This window comes from Phaenicophaeus curvirostris, chromosome 1, assembly GCF_032191515.1.
Source record: "Phaenicophaeus curvirostris isolate KB17595 chromosome 1, BPBGC_Pcur_1.0, whole genome shotgun sequence".
Classification (NCBI taxonomy): Eukaryota; Metazoa; Chordata; class Aves; order Cuculiformes; family Cuculidae; genus Phaenicophaeus; species Phaenicophaeus curvirostris.
Genome location: NC_091392.1, coordinates 44,665,842 through 44,687,239, shown reverse-complemented (window position 1 = coordinate 44,687,239; position 21,398 = coordinate 44,665,842). Strand labels below are relative to the sequence as shown.

Below are 21,398 nucleotides of genomic sequence, written 5' to 3'. Positions count from 1 at the left end.
CAGCATAGCTTCTGTGGTATCCCAAATCAAATAAAATACCATTTTTTTACTGATGGTAACTGACCAGGAGTTCTTACCAAATTACATTCAAGTGACATCATGGCAGTGACATTCATAGCAGCCCGTCGGGGTGAGATCAGCCCAGCCCAGATGGGGAGGCACCCATCTCGGGGGACCAGCACCACTTCGTGCTGTTGCCCAGACCCGAGGGTGATGAAAACACGTGGGACTAGCAATGTCTGCAGCACTGGAGTTGCAGTCGGAGACACTGGATTTGGATCATCACCTCCTTCAAAGATAATAAACCTTTATTTCAAAGGTGCAGGAAAAAAATGCTTTGCCATTTGTAACAACCTGTGCCAGGGAGGCAGAATGGAGCAGAGCCAAAGCAGAGTTAAGAGTGATTGAAGGAAACAGAAGCTAGGAAGGAACAAGAAAGCAGCTTGTACATGGTTATTAAGCACTTACAATGTTCTCATGCGGCTGAGATAAGCAAACTGGGATTAAGCATTACAGTGGGCATCAGCCCTGGTGCTGTGCTTTGCCCAGAAGCTCATGAGGAGGCTGGAAGCACTTAGAACAGGTTGACTAGAAACAGGTATACGTGGGGAGGAGGAAGAGCTGGGAAGGGCTGAAGGCTGCTCGTGACACAAAACACACAACTGCCTCCCTTAGTCTAAAGGTCAGGACAATTAAAGTCAAAAGACTGCCTTTGGCAGCACTCACCTTCGTGACCAGATTTAATCATTCATGCAAGGGAGAGGGAGGCTCTCGGGCTCCTGAGGCAGGAAAGGAGTGAGAAAAAAGCAGGGGGGGTTGTGAGGACAGCTCAGGATCCTTGTGCAAATCAAGCTGCTGTTCCTCCATACACAGGATAGTCCTTCTTCTGGCATCCTGGATCCAGCAGCACCCAAAGGGGTTCCTAGAAGCACTACTGAAAGCCTCACGGAAGTAATCCACTTGTTTGTTTTTCATCACATTACCTTTTAGGAGAGATGAAGCCACAACCTGTGCTCTCCCAGCCTGTCATCAGAAACCAGCCACTGTGCTGCTGTTACTCCTTTTCATCTCTCTGGGCAGACAAAGGACTTCCCCATGATTTCTGAGAATCAAGTTTTATTCTCCAGCTAGACAACAGTGGCCGATAAAGTTCTCTTTATTACAGACCTACAAAAGGAGATCCATAAAATACTTCTATATTCTCTTATAAAATTATGACAGGAGCCCATGGATTTGTGAAAAAGTTTTACCGGTCCCAGCAGCACGAAGACAGAGGGACAAAGAGATGGGTTTCACAGACAAGGCAGAGGCGTTCTCAGCTTTAAACAAACCCACCCAGGGCAGGTATGTACTCACATCTCACAGGGAACAGCTGCCCTCTGCTCTGGGCTATCAGATGCTAGGCAAAGAGAAAAAACATTCCTCCCCTTAGCTCAGCAGCAGCTCTACACGTCAGCTCTTTGCTGATAAACACGGCCTAATTCCAACTGCATTCCCCATTTTGAGAATAAGCAGCCCTGCTCCTGAGTGCCCTTTACAACTACTGCTGCTCAGGAGAAGGGGGAGTGGAGTGGGAGGGAAGGGTTACAACACGGTCCATCTCCAAAAGACCCCAAACCAAAAGAAAACACCAGGTTGTACAAGGCAGGCAGTTCATGCGCCTGTCAGCTTTCCAAGGCAAGGAATGAACTAACGTCCAGAGGCAGAGGTACAGCCACCCTTTTTCTTCAGGCTCCGATAAGTTTCTTGAGGAATGCCTCCAGCTGATCCTCATCCTTTATTCCCACAAACTTATCCACTACATCTCCATTCTTCATAGCCAGCACGGTTGGCACTGCTGACACCTAGGGGCAAGAGAAACAGGGAGACACAGGTGAGCAGAGGCTGGGAGAGCCCAGATGCAGAAGGACCCAAAACAGAGCTCCACAGCAGTGGTGGCTACAAGGGGCAGAGCATACAGTTCTCAAGGGTAGCATGTCCGCTCGCAGAACAGAGGCCAGCGGAGCTCCACGTTCCTCCTTTCCCTGTGGGTCACCTCTGCACTAACTTACATCGCACTGCTTAAGTCAAGGCTGAGCAGCTTCTCCAGTTTAAATACGTTCCAAAATTTTAAAGATAACCCAAAGCTAATATAAAAAGCAAATAGATAAAGCTTCCCCCCCGCCTTCTCCAGTACAAATTCCTCTTCTCCTTTCATTTTATCCTATCATAAGCAAACAAACCCAGTCTTTTACCAGGATACCTCTCAGACATGACGACCTTTGGACATTTTATGGCCAGGGTAGTATCAGACTGGACCCGCGTTCTTCTCCAGACAGGACTGGAGCTGGAGGAGGGTCCCCACCATAACTGCACAAGCAGACTTCCTGCTCCATCCTACCATGCTAATGACAACCATCTTTCCTTTTCCGTTCCTATTTTCAGTGGTTTAGCTGGTCACACACCAGTGGCTGCAGATCCCTGACAATTAGGTAAGAAGTGAAAAAAAAAAACCCTCTGACCAGAGCCAGCAGGCAGCTGCGCTGCTCCAGGCTTTGCTTTTTTAGGCCAGAACAAAGTTTTCTGGGAATTATCCAAGAGAACAGCAATGGAAATGACAACGATCCCCAGGGACTTGCTGGCTGACTGGCAACAGAAGAGACCCCAGGGATAAAATCGAGAGAAGGAGCAACCAGAGCTACGGTGGGGGAGAGATCTGCTCACGTCTCTGACCCCAGAGCTTCAGTGCTTTTATCTCTGCAAAGCCTCCTCCCCGTAACATGTCCTGTCTTTATCTCGCCTGCTACCTCCCTGCAGGGCCTTCCCGAGTGTGCTGCCAGCCAGGATCTGCAAGTCCTTCCTCGGGAAACCTGCCAGAGGGCTGGCTTTTCTCCCATCGGGAGCCTGAGATGAAAGGGACATTTTGTGCTTCCCTTCCTCCCCGGTCTGGTCCCGGCCGGCCAGTCCGGCAGTCTGTCTGTCCTCAAGGGCTTGTGCAGTCTCATCTTGAAGGGATGGGAGCACCAGGGCTGCTGCAACAGATGATCTTCAGCTCCTCCTAGTGACTGGCAGGAATGGATCCCGAGGGCTCGGGCCCCAGCGCTGGGGGTGGTAGCACCAGCACGTTCCCTTGTCATTTTATGGGTGAGAAAAGATGGTAGCAGCACTGAACGTGGCTGGTTTCTCCCTCCCTATGACGGGCAAATCTCCACTGACACCCCTTCTGGTTTGCAGACTGGGTTAATAACGAGTAGAGTTGCCCCAGCTCCATCCAAAAAAAAAAAAACAGTGTGCTCAATCAGCAACAGCAAGTGTCGGGCCATTACGGGCTGGGTGAGGAACGGGTAACCCTGCGGAGCTCTGCATAGCTGTAGATAAAACAGAGTTATGGGGCTCTGCAAGCTAACGAGTGCACCCATGAGCTTCATGCAGCCCAGATCCCTCCGTGATCCCCCCTTCTGAGGGGCAGCTGAGGGAACTGGGGCTGCTTAGCATGAAGAAGAGGCTGAGGGGAGACCTTATCACTCTCTACAACTGCCTGAAAGGAGGTTGTAGCAAGGTGGGTGCTGGTCTCTTCTCCTAATTAAGTAAGAAGTGATAGGATGAGAGGAAATGGCCTCAAGCTGTGCCAGGGGAGGTTTAGATTAAGCATCAGGAAAAATTTCTTCACTGAAAGGGTTATCGGGCACTGGAAGAGGCTGCCCAGGGAGGTGGTTGAGTCAGCAGCCCTAGAGCTATTTAAAAGACAGGTAGATGAGATGCTCAGGGATATGGTTAGTAGTGGACAGGTATGGTTGGGCTTCATGATTTCCAAGGTCTTTTCCAACCAAAAGATTCTATGATTGTACGATCTCCTCCTCTTTTCAGGGCAGTGAGCAAACCCCGAGAACGAGTGGCAGGTCCAGGGCTGGCACTGCAGAGCTGGGCGAGAACTGTGGGCACTGAGCAATTTGAATTTGCCCAGAAAACACAACACTTCTGAGAGTTTCCTTCTTGCTAGCTGTGGCAAAGGCAGCCTGTTAATGGAGCACATACTTTGTTTTGCTGCTTATGTAGCAAATGTCATGGGAATTTCTAGAAGGCAATCTTGGGGCTTTTTTTTTTTTTTTTTTGCCTTTTTTTGTTTTCTTGGGTCCCTTCTGCACTGAACCTAAACAAATCCTCCTCCCTCCAGAGTGCTCCTGGAGAAACAGTCAGGCTGCTTTGGATCAGCACTGATCGCACAAATAAATAAATCCAGCTATCCAGGCTATTCCTGGCAGCATTTATACTGAGGGAATTCTCTCCTAGCTGAAGCTGAGGCTTTTATACAAGCCCGGATGCCACACAATGTAACAGAGGAAAGGATTTCACCTCGGCTTTGGAGTGAGGTGTAGCACAGGACCAAGCTCTGCTGATGAACTATATCCAGCAGGTCTCAGGGCTGCCCACCCACAGCAGCTGGAGAAGGGGCTGCCCTTTCCCACTGGCTGCATGCACGGGCAATGGGCCAAGGCAAGAGATGAATCTAAAGAATTTTAAGAGACAGCATTGAACAAAAGTATTCCTTCTCCCTCTCTGCTCTCAGGGTGAGAGGTCGGGAGCTGGCTGGAGCAGTGCAGAAAGGCCACAACCAGAGATGAAAGGTGTTAGATAAAAGGAGGGATCCCCAGAGAAAGAACTTTTGTGCTGGGCATACCCAGACAGGGAGGGGCGTCGGGGACATTCCTAGTTGCAGGAAAGGTGTCCCCGATTCAAGCTACGCCAGGACAGCTGGGAGCCAAGAGCAGACAGCAGCACAAGTGAAGGAATGCACTGGCATTCCTCAGCTCTTCCAGGGGGTCTCTGCCTCCCCCCTGCATCAAGGAGGCTGTTGAAGAGGATGTTGTGCAACGCGGTGGCAAGCTGGGGACAGCATGCGTGGGCAGGGGAATAAATACGGATGGAAGGAGACTTCCTGTCATCTAGTGGAGGAGTTGTGGGGCTGGAGGGGGTGGTATGGACACCAAAAGCCTCTGGAACAAAAACCGCAAACATCTGATCCCTGGTGGTATGGCTTTAAAACAAGTAAATCTTTCCTGATCCTTCCCAAACAACACCTTTGGTTTCCCTGACTTCTCCCAAACACTACCTTTGGTCCCTCTTTGATCTTGACTCGGTGTCTTGTCATCAGCCCTTATGCTCACATCTCCTTGAGTGGCAATTTCCCAGAAGACAAAGCAAAACCAAGCATGTGCTCAGCACAGGGACTGAAGTTCTACCTCAAAAAGGATGCCGCAGACTACGAAGATCAAAGCAAAAATTTCTCCTTTCCCCTCACCCGTTTGCATCAATCCTATTCAGACACTGCCTAGAGATGAGGTTCTTGCCACAGGGATAAAGGTCAAGACCAGATGTGCACATCACTCAGATCAGAGGATGCAGTGATGACCCCCAGGCCCTCCTGCAAAACAAAAACTTCATCATCTTTGTATATAAAGCTCCAGAATGAATTTCTGGAAGCTGGCCCTTGTCGGCGGTCTCAATCCTGCCTGCACCTATGCCACCACGGCTGCAAGGCCTGCAGACAAACACGTGTACACAGCAAGCAGTGCAGCTGCTTGCTCGCTCACTGTCTGGCAGGAGTGCACATGCAGCGTGTCATTAATACTGTTCAACTTGGGAACTTGCAGCCCCTTTTTAAACATCTTTCCCCAAGTACATACACTCTGTTGTTTTCCAGTCATCTGAGATTATCCTCTTGTAATAACAGCTAATACCATCTACTGGAAAACTCAGAAGAATGCAAGAGTTAAGCTAAAAATCCCTATGCTCTTCTCCTCAGGGTGGTTACTATCAGAGCGTTGCCTGCATCTCTAAGGATTTACACACTTTCTGACCACCACAGAAACAACCTCACCCTCTCTTCAATTTCTCACCAGCACCCTGGAGCTATGCAGCCTTTGGGCTTGGAGCACACAGCCCTGCTCAGGAGCCAGCAGACACCTTGCTTGGCCTGGGCTGTATCTGGCAGCGTTCTGCCACTGAGGAGAGCACTGGAAGCTCTCATGCTCAGGTTCTGGAAGCTGCAAGTCACGTTTGTGGGTGTCAACTGGGTGGACTCCACACCACAGCACAGGCAAAAAGGTCTCCTTCGGAAGGAGTGGGAGAGAACAAGCAGTTTCCGCTTCTTCTGGCTTGGCACAGTGTGGGAACAGCACAGAACATCTCCTTCAGGCTCAACAAAGTGACAGCTTGCTCAGGAGAAGGTTCACACTTTGCTGGGCAACTTGAGGAGCTTACTGCGCTAGCCTCCGCCCTGGGAGCAGGACTCCATCTGCATGATACGCAAGTGAAAATAAAGCACTTTTTTCCCTGTAAAACACAGCAGCAGGATGCCCCAACTCTGTAGACCGTGTTGTTTTTTACGAGGAGAGACAACAGGAGCATTATCACAAAGATAAAATCACAGAGATTTTTGTGTTTCTTAAACTACCTAATCACTGACACACAGAAAAGATAAATGAATCACATAAACCAAGGCTGTGGCCTTCTCCAGTCACTCTGGGAGCAAGGCAGCACAGGGAACACACACAAGCATGCGAAGTACTAGTTGTAAGCACCAAGGTCCGTGCTCGTCAAGAGTGGGATGTGTGCCCCTTTTGTGTTCTCTGACCTGGCTTCCACCTGTCCAGATAAAACCCACGGTGCCTCCTTGTGTTGTGGCTTAAGGATGAGTCATTATCACCCAGCAAGAAATCCTGAACCAAGAAGGGAAAGAGGACAGGCTGGCTGCACAAAGAACCGGGCTCAAGAGCTGAACAGACTGGGGCTTGTTACTTCATGCTCCTGTCCTGCACCTGAGTAGCCCATGCACGCAGTAAAACGCTGCATATGCTGTGGACTCCTCAAGGGCAGGCAAGTATTTAAATTGACAAATGCCAGTGAGGCTTCGAGGATACATTTCTGTGGAATTAAAGGTCGGGATACTGAACACAAGCAGAAGAGCTGGAGGACAGCCAAGCAGTGAAATCCACCTACTAATGAGTGACCCAAGGGATCAGGGACCTGTAGGCACTGGGCTTCCCCTCCCTACCAAGGCTGCTGCTGTGCAGGCACACCTCTCCCCAGGGAGGAAACCTTCTGTGCACCACCAGCAAAGGAAAGCCCACAGTCTTCCAGCTCCTACCTCGTACTCTATAGCAAGGTCTGTGTGATCATCAATGTCCACTTTGGCCATCAGCACCTTCCCCTCCTGCTTGGCCACCATCTTCTCTAACCTGGGGCCTAGGATCTTGCAGGGGCCACACCACCTGACGGAGAAAGAGGAGAGGGGGCATGAGAAGTGGCAAATGGAGTAGTGGCCATAGAATGCTTGCTGGTACACCAGCGCCTTCATCACCAACGCTGTTCCATTCAAGAGGCAGCCTGGAAATACCATTCCCAAACCACAGCTTATAAAAATGTTTCTCTCACAAAGGTGCTGTCAAAGGGGCTTTATTTGTGTGTGTGGTAGAGAGGCTGAGCGGAAGAAGAGGCCCCACTTCAGCATTCATGGCGCTTTTGATGTCACTAGGATCACACCAAAGTCTGTCCTGCAAGCCTTGGTGATCCTCCAGCCCCCTCTGTGGTTCATACCTACCCTGCTTTGCATCTTCGCTGGTGGGTACGCGCAAAGCTGTGAACTCGCAGATGACAATGCTGCCCTAGAGTGAGTGTTGCTGCCAGGTGCAGGCGTCACAGCCCACACTCAAACAGGTCTATGCCAATCACCAAACTACTGATTTTTGCTTTGCGCTCACTGCAGTTCACAGAAATTCCCCTTTAGGTGCAAAATACACAGGGGCATCACATCCGTTCCAAGAGAGACCACCTATTACAGACTCAAGTGCAGCAACAGCAGAGTTTGTGAGGTTCTATAAGCAGAAAATACCTCCTGCATCCTCTAGCTGCACCACTTAGGATGGGACAAATTCACTCAGTTCAAGTAAAACATGAGTTAAAGCTTTAAGTGTCCTCTTTTCAAACGGAAGCTCTGGTAAACTTTGTTCCTTCTTGGCCTTCCGCTGTATCAGGTTTCAGGCTTTCAGTTTTTTGTCCTCTCCTCCCTGGATGATCCCAATCAACATTCATTTGGGTTTGTCAGTACAGTCTATTTAGAGCAGAAGTTTTCTGGCTATTTTGTACTCTTTGCCCAGAATCACCCGCACCAGGCTCACCTGACAACATTACAGGGCGGTTAAAATTCTTGAGAAAACAACGATAATCAGTATTGTTAATCCGGCAGATAACATCTAGGAATATTTTTACTGGCAAGAGGACAAGAACATTTTTATTGATGACAAATACTGCCGCTGGCAGCACATGGCTGTTACTAATATATTAAGGCATTCGTTGTCAAGAGCCCTGCCTCAGGACCATGGAGCGTAAGAAAACTGGGAAGACACAACATGATGGTGCAGGGGTATAGCAAGTTCTTCCACACTGGGATAGGGTACAGCACTGTTATTCCATAGCTGTTGATATAATTTAGTTTTTTCTAAGAGAACATTTAAGACACAAAACTAAAAAAAGGAGATAAGAGCTTTTTCCTGAGGTGTTTTCCGCAGAATGATGCAATGCCAGGACCAGGGTGATATATGAACACTTAGGAGGTGCAACTACACTGCCTCAGGGAACGCCTTCCCTTGGCACTTTTGTTTTATGCTCTTGCAGAGTGTAGCTACACCCACAGCAGTGCAACCAGACAGGTGAAACCTCTATGGATATTGCCTGTAGGAACTGAAGCACCTTCTAACACCTGGCAAGGCAGCCAGCAGCTCCACAACTCAGGAATCCCTCAAGCATACTCATGTCCTCAACGTGCTTGGAGTGCCCAAGCACTCCACAAAAAAGCACTTGGGAAAGCAGCAGGGACACACCAGGATGTGTGATGACAATGAGCAGCACAAGAGCCAAGAGGGCAACTTACTGCGCATGGAAGTCCACCACGACTGGTTTGGGGTTGTTCACCACCCGATCCTGGAAGTCGCTGCCATCCTGCACGTTGAAGGTGCTCCTGCGGCCGGGCGAGGTGCCGATGGCCCTGTGGTGAGGGGCTGGTGGGGCACGCGGTACCAAGGGACCGGGAAGCGTTTGCTGCCCCTGCAGGAGCTGCGTCCTGGGGTTGAGGGACAGCAGCCGCCGAAGCACCAACCTCTGGGCCATCTGTGGGGAGAGGAGGAGCTACCTGCAGCTCAGAGTCTCCTCAGCCCGGGGCAGCTCCCGGGCCAGGAGGTGCCCTAGACAGAAACACACGGGGTATCGCAGAGGAGCGCTCTCTGCCCCTACACCCACCCCCTGCCACCTCTCCGCAGCTCCGGCCCCACCTGCCACGAGGCCCCAGCTACAGAGCCCAGCTGCCGCCCCGTTTCCGCGGTGCCAGGGCGCAGGGTGCTCGTTTCCCCCCGCCTCTCCCCCTGCCTCAGTGTGGGGGGGGATATCCCTTTCCCTCCCACCACTCCCAGGACGCTCCCATCGGTGGGACAGGGCCCCGGAGCCCTTCCCACCCCCAACCCGCTAGGGAACGGCGCCCCCCGCCCCCGCAGCGCCTCCTCGGCCCCCGGGTTCCCCGCCGCTCCCCTCAGGACACCCCCTCTCCCGCACCTTCCCGGCCCCGAGGTCAACCGCTCGGCTCCACTTCCGGCCTAAGCCCCGCCCCCGCCCCGCGCTGATTGGCCGCCGCCGGAAGGCAGCGAGCACAGGCACGGCCGCCCCCCGGCCCCGAGCTCTGATTGGCCGCAGTCGCCGCCCGTCAAGCCCCTCCCTCCTCCAACCCCCCTCCGGCGGGGGCCGGCGGCGCGCGCCACTCGGGGCGGGCCCCGCGTGCTGATTGGCTGCGGGCGGGCGGGCTGGGGGGAAGTGTGTGTGTGTGGAGCGCGGTTCGCGTTGTTTGCGTTGGAAGGGACCTTAAAGATCATCTAGCTCTAACCCCCCTGCCATGGGCAGGGACATCCCACTAGATTAGGCTGCCCAAGGCCCCATCCAACCTGGCCTTGAACACCTCCAGGGATGGGGCAGCCACAGCTTCCCTGGGCAACCTGCGCCAGTGCCTCAACACCCTCACTGGGAAGGATCATAGAATAAACAGGTTGGAAAAGACTGTATCATCGAGTCCAACCATTCCTATCAAACACTAAACCATGCCCCTCAACACCTCATCCACCTGTCCCTTAAAGACCTCCAGGGAAGGGGACTCAATCACCTCCCTGGGCAGCCTCTGCCAGTGCCCAATGACCCTTTCCATGAAATATTTTTATCTAATGTCCAGCCTGAACCTCCCTGGCGGAGCTTGAGGCCATTCCCTCTTGTCCTGTCCCCTGTCACTTGGGAGAAGAGGCCAGCACCCTCCTCTCTACAACCTCCTTTCAGGTAGTTATAGAGCGCAATGAGGTCTCCCCTCAGCCTCCTCTTCTCCAGGCTAAACAACCCCAGCTCTCTCAGCCGTTCCTCATAAGGCCTGTTCTCCAGCCCCTTCACCAGCTTTGTTGCTCTTCTCTGGACTCGCTCCAGAGCCTCAACATCCTTCTTGTGGTGAGGGGCCCAGAACCGAACACAGGATTCGAGGAGCGGTCTCACCAGTGCCGAGTACAGAGGGAGAATAACCTCCCTGGACCTGCTGGTCCAGCCGTTTCTGATACAAGCCAAGATGCCATTGGCCTTCTTGGCCACCTGGGCCACTACTGGCTCACATCCAGTCACTGTCAACCAAAACCCCCAGGTCCTTCTCCTCAAGGCAGCTTTCTAGCCAGACTTCTCCTAGTCTGTAGCACTGCATAGGAAGAAATTCTTCTTTATATCTAGCCTAAATCTGCCCCACTCCAGTTTATAGCCATTGCCCTTCATCCTATCAGTACAGGCCTTTGTGTACCTCCCTTAGTGCCATCCTGGCTGCCAGGGCACACAGGGAACAAATGAGTGAGCCCTTAGTGACAAAGGCAGCCACATTCAGTCTCAGACACACACCTTCCCCTAGCCAAGCCCCAAACAAAATGCCCACAGAGCTCAGGACATGGCAAGGAATGGCACTACATGGAGAGCTAGAGGCCATGAGAGCCTTTGGAATGGGGGCAATGGGATGGAAAGACCATGGAGGAATGATGCTTGACACCGATGGAAAATACGATCACATCTCCTTGCACAAAAACATCTCCAAGCATGAAGGAGAGGCCGGACAGAACCAGGGTCTGACAGAAACAGCAGCTGAACCCAAAGGATCTGGAAAATTTTAGGTGCGTGGAGGTACAGCCCTCCCTGTCTGGGGTATCGGGAAGCAGAAATGCAGGAGGTTGGAAAACCTGTGTGGAGACAAAAGCCCGTTTCCCCTCGTCCTGCCTCTGCTTCCTAGAAGTCACAGGGCCATCGCGAGGTGGAGCTCAAAACTGCTCTTGCTTTTCAATGCCAGGGCCCACAGGGAGGTGACAAATGCAGGAGGCTGACAGAAGGAGCAATAAAGTGCAGACAGCCTCCCAGTCAGTGCTGGTAGGTTCTCGAGGTGACCGGAATGGAATAAAATAGACAACGAGCATTTTAACAACACCAAAGTCCATCCGAAACTTTCTTGATGGGACATAGTGCAAATAGGAAAAACATTGGTCATGCTTTATAAAAGACAGGGGCTAACCTCTCGGACTGCTTGGTGCAGGAGAAGAAAAACTTGAGGACAGTGGAACCAAACTCAGCATAAGTCTCTGTGTCCCAGGCATTCCAGGCAACCTTCTCACCCTCTGTAGAGGGAAGGGTCTCGTGTAGTGCTCTCCAGGAAAAGACAAATTATCTGACTGACATGATAACAAAAAAACCCCACCCCTCTCCCCTCACACTACGTGACTGCCCTAACTCGAATGCAGGAGAAGTACCGTGAAGTTTGCCTGGAGTACCACTTTGGGATTCAGCACACAAACAATTCTTCAAACACATGCAGCACGCAGCATCCAGGGACCTGAGGGCACTGTGCTGCCACTGGGTGTGAGCAGGTCACCTCAGATGAGTATGTGACACTTTAAGTTACCCAGGCATTCCTGCACTCTATTCTGTGGCCCCTTGACGTCACTGCAGATATTGGTCTGCAAGATAAACACAAACACCATCTTCAGGCAACTCTGAACTCTGCAAGGACAATGCAGGTGCCTCAGCATCGTTGGAGTTTGGCCCCTTGCTTATCCTTCAGAGCACACTGGTCCTCTTCATAACAGCAAGATCAGAGCAGGTCTTTGGCAACTCATGACCAGTGGGAGGCACGGGGATGGAAAAGGTACAGGTGAAAGGGCGGAATCCTACTATGGATCTCTGTTACAATATTGTCACAACAGCACCTGTGGGTTTCAGTGTGAAGTGAGAAATGCTAAAGCTCATCCTTGGCATTAACAAGATGCTGCAGCGGACGAACCAGTATCGTGTGATCTCTCAGCAGCTGGTCCTGTGACCCTTGGTGGCTGTCAGGGTGTGTGTCACCCGAAAAGTCTGTGAAAGTGAAATCCTCCAGCAGGCCAGCTTCTACTGCGTGGCGCCGGAGCCCCTGGCTCCCCACAAGCCCTTGCATTCTGACGTAGCCCTGCTGGCAAAAGGGAGGCAGCTTCTGACGGGTGAAGGCAAACAGGAAACAGGACTCTGCAGGGAAAGGACAAGAAATCAGACAGAGAATAACTCTTGAGTACTTATTTGGAATAAAAGGGATGAGGGAAGATGACTGGGGTTTTCCACCCAGCACTCTGCCTCAGATGGTAGCTAAGTGATTGACTCAACATTGCAGAGCGGAGGAGATGAAGAGTGGGATCTCCAGTCTGCACTCTGATAGGAAAAGGAGCTGGATTTGAGCTTGCAGCCCTCTGGCATCTTCTTCGTACCACAGGATTGCTCCCCACTGTGTGGCACGTGGCATTTGTGCAGGAGGTTCTCAGACCAGGAAGGGAGATCAGCTCTCCCATTCCAGCACTCCCCCTTTCCATGGAAAAGCAATACCATCATCAGTACATGAAAAGAGGTCTGGTACCTGATGGCACAAAGGAATGTTCAGGTAATGGAGGAGGAAGGAAAGCTGCAGGCAGAAAACGGCTTGAACCAAACCTTATACACCTTTCCACAAATCCGTGTGTGCCTGGGGCAGTCTCTGGTGGTGAGCAAAAACAAAGGCTATTTGGGAACACACATTGCACTCGTACATTTTACCATCTGCGGATTGCATCAAAGACTTGCAACTGATGGTGAGACCACCAGCTCACCAAAGGGAGATCTCAGTTATTAGCAGAAGAGACTGCTCATGTTGCTTGTCCCTCACACCCCTTCTTCTCCTCCTGCCACCTCTACCCTGTGCTCAAACTACCTGCAAAGAAGCTGCGCAGGTCAGTGCTGAGGCAGTTCTCCAAAAACCTCCTCAGGGGCAGGATGTGAGCGTTTGGGGCTGTCCAGTCTGTCAGAAAGTCCTCCACAATGTGATGGACGGCGTCTGGGCGGGGGAGAGGCCAGTCTGGAGGCCGAAGTCTCATCTCACGCTCTGCCAAGAGAACATTAAGGGAATCTCTCAGAGTCAAAATGGCATTAAAAAGAGCTTGGGGAGTGTAAAGCGGCTATGACAGCTGTTCCAGTTTTTTGTCCTGACCTTTTTAATCCCTACCTTACTTTCATTTTCAATCCCCTCTGCTCACTCTGTCCTCAAGAGCCCTGCCACTGCACAGCTGCCCCTGTCCCTGCCCACAGTACTTCCTGTCATCCCACTCCCATTCCCACTGGGCAGGGACTGCCAGACAGGCTGGGCTGTGTTCAGGCTTTAATGCTACTATCCATCATGCTTCTTTCTTTGCAAATCAGGCTGGACCTTGACCCTACATTTCTGGAGATGAAGATCCAGCTTGCTCTTTTTGCAAGGGAATCTATTCTGAAGCACGTCTGCTTGCTGGATATAAAACTTGTCTTCAATCCCTTGCTTTTGGCTGCCTGTGTCACCATGTGACCTCTCAGACCTGGGCCAGTGACAGAGAGCAGCTTTCTCTTGGCTGTTACGCTGAACAGCCCAGCCGCATCTGCCAGGATTCTGCAAAATACAACCAGGATGCCAGGCAAAGGGAAACAAAATTTCTCCTTTTGGGACTAGGGAAGTTTCCAGCACACATGTTTGCTCCTGGTATCGAATGTGAGGGCTCTAGTACAATCCCACACCTCACATCCCATGTCAGTCTGACTGATGGATACTTCTTACCAACTTTTTCTTCAGCTCACACAGCGGTGGCAGATGCCCCAGAGAACGGACAGGAGGAGAAGGGAGTGCAATGCCTTCATGTCCCCCTACTTTGGAGCTGAAGTCTCTTCATCCCGCTCAGTTTTAAGGGTATCAGATAATTAGCAGAGAGAGGCAGGAAAGCTTACCTGTTGGGAGGTGTTTGTAGTAGTAAATCACAGGGTGCAAAAAGTTGGACTGCCAGGCATGCTGTGCCTCTCCCACTGCTCGGTTATAGTAGAAGACATCTTTGTCAGCCCCAGAGAAATTCTTCCCATACTCCATGATGACAACAAAGAGCCCATTGGGAGCCTTTCTCCCGGTCTGTATTTCCAGCTCAGCCAGGATTCCAACCGGGTACTCTTCCAGGTATTCAAATGCTGTGGCATTCCTGTGAATGACAACCACAAGCATCAGACTTTTCCACTTGAGAAAAGCCAGCTGGGATCCAACATCCCCTCAGCTGGCAAAGACTAAGGCCAATGAGCCATCAGATAATAATTATTTTTGGTCATTACAGATCTGGGCTGGCCTTTATGCTGTGCTTACGGAGGCTGCAGGTGCTGTTAAAAGACTCCGTTGTTTTCCTGGATTTTGGGATTCCTCTCTACATGAGCAATGTGCAAGGAAAGCTTTTCCCTTGGGACAGTAAAAGGGCACTACATCTCTGAGCCTAGAGGGAAAGTCTCTTAGGAGAGGGAAGTAATTGGCAGAATTGGGCACAGCGGTACCAGTTGTGGCAGTGGTACAGATCTTGAGGTGGCTGCCTACGTGATGGTAATGTCCTTCAGCAGCAACAAGAAGTGATGGTAAAGAAAAAGGAATGAAACTATGGGAGTGCAGTGCTGGGAATAATTACTCACTCACTCTCTCAGCAGTATGATGTCAGCCAGGACACTGAACATCTGGTAGAGGCCCGAGGCCTCGTTCACCCGCTTGATGATGGAATTGGTCAGCTGTGTAATAGGGTAGACTGTGGATGGCCAGGGGACACCATGGTGACGGTTTTCCAATAGGCGGTGGACTGCACGAGCTAAGGCATTGAGAGAAACAAAGACAGCTTGTTTAAAAATCCAAGCTTATGCTTCTAAGAAATCCAGTTCCTCTGCTGTAATACACACAGATAGTGGCAGGACACAATATATAAGCTTTACAGCTCATCCACGCTCAGGATCTCCCACCCCAAGTGCTGGTAACCGCAGTGGAGATGTCCTCTGAAAGCTGATGCGATGCTGAGTGGATGGTAAAGGGGCGGGGAGGTCCTCAGGGATATTTCATTACTTCTGAGCAGTCCTTTAATGATAAGGATGGGCAAACACACACAAAGATAGAAATTCTCTATACTGCCCAAAGCTGCTGGGTTTTACCTCCACAGCACAGACCTCTCACCCACAGCTTGTCACGAGGCAGAGCATCTGGCAGGCAGAAATCTATTGTGTTACATAAATAACAGACAATGGGCAAGAGAGACGCAAGACAAAACAAAGACAGACAACCAAAAACTTCAGATATGACCCCAAGTCACTTCTCCTCCACTTCAGACAATGCAGCTGCAGCTTGGCTGTGTTTTGTTATTCTTACTGCCAGTGTAAGACCAAGGGTGATCTCCTTCCAGCAGTTAGCTATGAATTGTTCCTTCAAAGGGAGGAACAATTCCCACCTCTGCCCTTTCTGTACACCCCAGTACTCACTTGTGTACCGGAATCCATGGATGAAGCCCCCAGCAGATTTCCTGAAGTCAACAGAATGGCTAGCAGTGCCAAGAACAAAGAGCCCCCGAGTGCCTCTGGACTCGTAGCTGGGTTTGATTTGAGGATATTTATTTGTATTCCCTTTTCCTGGCATCATTCTAAGGGATCTGATGTACAAAAGAGAAGAGCAGGCTGTCAAGAAGGGCAGAGGTGGAAAATCAAAAAGGGTTTCTGATAAAGACATACGTTTTATTGCAGACACTGCAAGACACTGCTTCGTGCCCCCACTGCCTTCAGTCAGATTTACTGCTACAACAAGGATCTTCCAGCACACAAGGGTGTTCACCTCAAAGTAGCTCTGGACAAGATGAAATTCTAGTAAATTTTGGAAGACGGTGAAGTTAGTGGTATCACTTTTAAATGCAGGATGTAATAGGAGACAAACCAAGGTGGAGCGAAGGTTGTATCCTCAGCAAAAAAAAGCAAACAAAACCTTTCTGTAGTGATCCGTACCTGTACCATCCTCACTCCAAAAAAAACCCCGAATGGAAGACATCGCTAGCCTTTTCCATGTGATCTGCCAGGTCACGATGTTAAATTCTAAAGGCACAAGCTTTTTGGGTCACTCAAGATCCAACACTGCCATCCACTCAGCCCTGTAGCCTGCCAGTTAGAGGGCACTGGTACACACCTTCCCACTAGGATACAGCCGCAACTGCAGGGTAAACAAAGGACTGTGCAGAACCAGGTAGCTCAGAGCACATGGAGGTCCAGGTAATGCTGCCAGGAGAGGACCTGCCTTTCCCTTTCCTCCCTAGTCAAGTCTTTCACAGTCTCTTGCTCTAAATACCTGCTTCCCTGGAGATCCTGGTTCTCTCTCACCTGTTGTAGATAGAGAAGTCAAACTTCCAGCCCAGGCAGCGGATGACACGGTCGTAGGGTGCACGGGTAGCAAAATTATCCAGTTCATCCTGTGGGAGGGTGATGGAGTCAATGTCTGCACTGGCGTTTCTGTTCTCCAGGTAGAACCGGAGCGTGATGTGCAGCTTTCCTTTCTTGTCCTTGATAATAGCCAGATCTTCCAGGTCACCCTCCAGAAGCCCATCCAGAGATTTCAGCTGGTAAGTGTCCAGCAGGCCATTGTTAATTGCCCTAGGAAAAAAAGATAATGTATGAAGGGCCACAAGAAGGAAGGAGAGGTGGGATCCGAGCTTTGGTCTCAGCTGCTCAGTTCAAAGAGGCTCAGGGTTATTGGGCTCTGGGGTAACACAGTCTCACCACCCCTGCAGGATGTAATCAACTTCTCTGTGACTGCGAGCAACAACTTGGGAGCCGGCACTTTTTAATGAAACTGTTTCCAAGGGGACATTTTCCTATTCTACACAGACCCTGAAGGGCCTTCATCAAGCTCCTGTGTTCAACAGCTGTAACCTGGAATGCTTTAAACCAAAGGCCTAAAGATAGAAGGCCCCACATTTCATCTGCAACCCCTGGGACCACAGCACCTCCTGGGCAAGAAATGCTTCTCCTTGGTTGTATTCTGGCTGCATTAGAAAGAGGAAGAAGAGCGGTTTCCTACCTCAGATCCCCAACGTAGTGGGTAGCCCATGAGAGGCGCACGCGGGACCGGCTCACCATGTGGATGAAATTTGTGACGCCCAGAATGTTCTCTGCCGTCTCAAAGGCCGAGTTCCCTCGGCCCAAGATCAACACAGTTTGGCCAGCAAAATCCTCTGGGTTGATGGACACAGTCTCGTAACCTTCGACATATTCTGAGCCAGGGAAGTTTACCACATTGGGGACCCACGTGCCAGTGGCGACCAACAGGGAGCTGCAAAAACAGTCAGAGCACTAGGGAATGTAGGAATTATGTGTATGCTCTTCTCTTCCCTATTCTCAGGCCAAGGAAGACAACTAGGAATGTCATTATGTATAGCAAAAGTCAGTGTGGGTGCTGTACATATACGTCTCTCTCCATTGTTCAGGAATGTACAAGTAATACTTAAATGTGCTCACTGATGGCATATACAATGCTAAACTGTTTCACAGGTTGACTATATCCTATATAAAAAATTACTTTGATTTAAAATTTGTTTTGACTTAATGCAGCAGGAAAAAAGTAATTTTAAGAGGGATAGAAAATGGTCTCAATATTTTAAAATGTAGCTCCTAGTCATAAAAAACGTTAGCCACAAAACTAATTGTTAACACTAAAAGTACATACTCTAATCTTTTTATATCTCTCTGAAAGACCTTTCGCTAGAATCTGAGGGAATTTTTTGTCACTTAAGACGGAAACACCAAGCAGCCAAGGCTAGTAGCACTGTCTGCCGTCCCCGCCTTGCTCACGCAGCTCCTGAGAGCAAATTCACTCGTGGTGTGTGGGTGTCCAGGATTGCCTTCTGTCCCCTCTAAGCTTGCCAGACAAGCGCACCTCCAAGTGACAGCCAGCGTGACCCACTGTTGTGGAGCTGAGGTTCTCAGGAGAGGTGAGAAATACACTCCATATGTTCATATGGGTAGCTTCTAGATGGCTTTCAGGAATGTAGCTCAGTGGTGACAGAAGCTACGCAGGCAGGAGTATAACAAAGGGAAGGGGAATTCAGGGACCAGCAGCCTTTAGGGTTAATCCTCACAGTCGGCTCTCTTTAGAGCTCTACAGCCCCCGCTTTTCTCTAGTTCCCTCCTGCCGGCTCTGTTCTAACCTAGGGCTTCAGTTGGCTGGAACATACTTTTAAATACTGGTTCTTCTAAGCACATGTAGGTTACCAGAGGTGAGGTGTCACTGCACTGACTCACCCGAGTTTGTAATAAAGGCAGCAGTGGCTACAAATGCAACCCACTTATCTTTTTTATGGAGAGCATAGTGATAAACAGAAGTGATTTCAAGCTTATGTATGGACCTGCGGTGATAGCTGCAGCCAGTTTGTTTTTGCCCTGCCAGTTCCTCAGCTGTCTAAGGCATAACACTCATAGAACCATTAAGGCTGGAAAAGACCTCTAAGATCATCAAGTCCAACTGTCAGCCTAACACCACCATGCCTACTAAACCATGTCCCAAAGTGTCATATCTATACACTTTCTGAAGACCTCCAGGGATGGAGACTCCACCACCTCCCCGGGCAGCCTGTTCCAATGCTTAACCGTTCTGTTAATAAAGAAATTTTTCCCAATATCCAACCTAAACATTTCCTGGTACAACTTGAGCCCATTTCCTTTCACCCTATTGCTCGTTACTCAGGAGAAGTGATCAGCACCCACCTCGCTACAACCTCCTTTCAGGCAGCTGTAGAGAGTGATAAGGTCTCCCCTCAGCCTCCTCTTCTTCATGCTAACACAGCCCCAGTTCCCCTAGCTGCCTCTCACAGGCTTGTGCTCCAGACCCTTCACCAGCCTTGTTGCCACCCTCTGGAGGTGCTCCAGCACCTCAATGTCCTTCTTGCAGCAAGAAGCTCAAAACTGAACACAGGGACAACACCTTCCCAGGAGCAAGTTATTCCACCCACCCACCTCGCTGATCCCCGCAAAATTTTTTTCCCCCATAACAGTGGTTAAGGCTCTAAGAGGCTGTGAAATCTCCATCTTTGGAGATACTCATGCCTCAACAGGACAAAGCTCTGAGCAAACTGATGTCGCTAGCTCTGTTAGATCTTTATGGATCTCTTCCAACCTTATTTATTCTGTGATTTTGTGACTTTGAAGACACCCTTGGAAAGCAGCGTGGCTAGCCCAGGGTTCGCCCATTACCTGCACTTGTAGATCTGCCTGTCCTGGTCTGTCAGGAGGAAGTAGTGGCCGTTCCAGGCCTGCTCATCCTTCTCCAGTGTTACATGGACAATGGCTGTGTTGTACTGAACCTGCAGCTTCAATAACGAAGCAAAGTCCTCCAGGTAACGCACCATCGTGTCAGCGTTGGGGAAGAAGTCACGGGAGTAGTGTCGGAAAAGCAGCCGTGGGTCGTGGCTGAGAAGCGAGTTCCAGTCGTGGCGGAGGTTGAACTCACTGTTGGATTTGCCCGTGTACCGCTTGTTGATGCTGATGAGCTTGCGGTGGCGAGGGTAGAGGGCGAAGAAGCTGCCGGGAGCGTGGCTCCGCTCAAAGACCACGTAGTCCCGTCCGGCTTGCTGGAGGAAATAAGCTGCCTGCAAACCCGAGGGGCCGGCCCCGATGATGCAGTAGTCGTGGTAGAAGAAAGCGGCGCTGCCCGCCGCGCACAGGCCGCTGGCGTACGCGGCCAGCGCCAGGAGCGTCCCGCAGACCGCAGGGGCCATGGCGGGGCTGGGACAGCCGCCCCTGCGGGGAGAGGAACGCAGAGGTGAGACGCCACCGGCGTGACCATCCCAGGGCCCGCACCGCGCTGCCGCCTCCGCCCCCATGAGCCCCCGGGCGGGGGTGTCGGTCCTGCCGGCCAAGGGGGGGGCCCGGCTCCCGCCCCGGCCCAGAGCGGACACGGACGGGCGGAGCAGGCGCGAAGGCGGGCGGCGCGCGCCGAGGCCCCAGCACGCGCCTCTGCGCCACGACAGCCAATGGGAAAGCGAGGCGCGAGCCCCGCAGCCAATGGGAGCCGCGGCTCCCCCGCCGACGGGGACCGGCCTCGTTCCCGCTGCCCCCCCGCCCCACCTCACTTCCCCCCCCACCTCCCCCCCACAACCCGCGAGGCGCGCGCGTGCCCGCCCCGCCCAACGCCCGCACCTGGCACCATAGGGAGCTCGCGCCGCGCCGCGGGAAGGTTGGCGGGGGAGGGGGGGGGGGGGGGGGGCGCCCAGCCCGACGCCCCGCCCCGCGTCACGTGACGCCGCCGCCGCCGCTTCCCGCCGCGGGCGCGCGCACCACGTGGCCGGGGGGCGGGGCCTCCTCTCGGAGCGAGGCGGGGGCGGTAGAGACCTTTGGGATCATCCAGCCGCAGGGAGGGGGGCTCGGCCCCCCCCCCGCTTCTTTCAGTGAAGAATTTCTCCCGATGTCCGATCTAAACATTCCCTCTCGTCCTTCCACCTGTCACGTGGGAGAAGAAACCACCACCCACCTCGCTCCAACCTCGTTTCAGGTAGCTGTAGATAGTCATAAAGTCTCCCCTCAGCCTCCTCTTCTCCAGGTGGAACAACCCCGGTTCCCTCAGCTGCTCCTCGTGAGGCTTGTGCTCCCGTCCTTTCACCAGCCTCGTTTCCTCCTCTGGATGTGCTCCAGTAGCTCAGTGTCCAAAAGTGAACCCAGGATTCAACGTACAACCTCACCTGTGCAACTACAGGGGACCTCCCTGCTCCTGCTGGCCACGCTGTTTCTCTGTTTCTGATCCTAGCCAGGATGCCATTGGCCTTCTTGGCCACCTGGGCACACCGCTGGCTCACTGTTCAGCCAGCTCTCGACCAGCATCCCCATGTTCTCCTCTGTCAGGCAGCAGTTTTCCAGCCACTCTGTCCCTGCACGGGATTGTTGTGGCCTAAGTGCAGGACCCAACCCTTGGCCTTGTTAAACCCTCACAGTGCTGGTCTCGGCCCATTGATCCAGCCTGTTCAAATCCC

At 51.7% G+C, this 21,398-nt stretch overlaps 2 protein-coding genes across 2 annotated transcripts; both read right to left on the bottom strand.

Annotated features, from left to right (window-relative positions):
• Positions 1-290: 290 nt before the first annotated feature.
• TXN2 (thioredoxin 2) lies at positions 291-9,604 on the bottom strand. Its single transcript, XM_069856921.1, has 4 exons — positions 9,583-9,604; positions 8,909-9,144; positions 7,127-7,250; positions 291-1,844 (listed from the first exon to the last, which is right to left on the bottom strand). The coding sequence occupies exons 2-4, from the start codon at positions 9,142-9,144 to the stop codon at positions 1,728-1,730; spliced, it is 477 nt and encodes a 158-aa protein (XP_069713022.1). The 5' UTR covers positions 9,583-9,604; the 3' UTR covers positions 291-1,727.
• Positions 9,605-11,519: 1,915 nt separating this feature from the next.
• On the bottom strand, positions 11,520-20,612 carry FOXRED2 (FAD dependent oxidoreductase domain containing 2). The gene is made up of 9 exons (XM_069856637.1): positions 20,572-20,612; positions 19,627-20,172; positions 17,459-17,710; positions 16,762-17,031; positions 15,880-16,046; positions 15,056-15,221; positions 14,338-14,579; positions 13,298-13,468; positions 11,520-12,585 (listed from the first exon to the last, which is right to left on the bottom strand). Exons 2-9 carry the CDS (start codon positions 20,148-20,150, stop codon positions 12,320-12,322), a joined length of 2,058 nt encoding a protein of 685 aa, XP_069712738.1. The 5' UTR covers positions 20,151-20,172; positions 20,572-20,612; the 3' UTR covers positions 11,520-12,319.
• Positions 20,613-21,398: the final 786 nt, after the last annotated feature.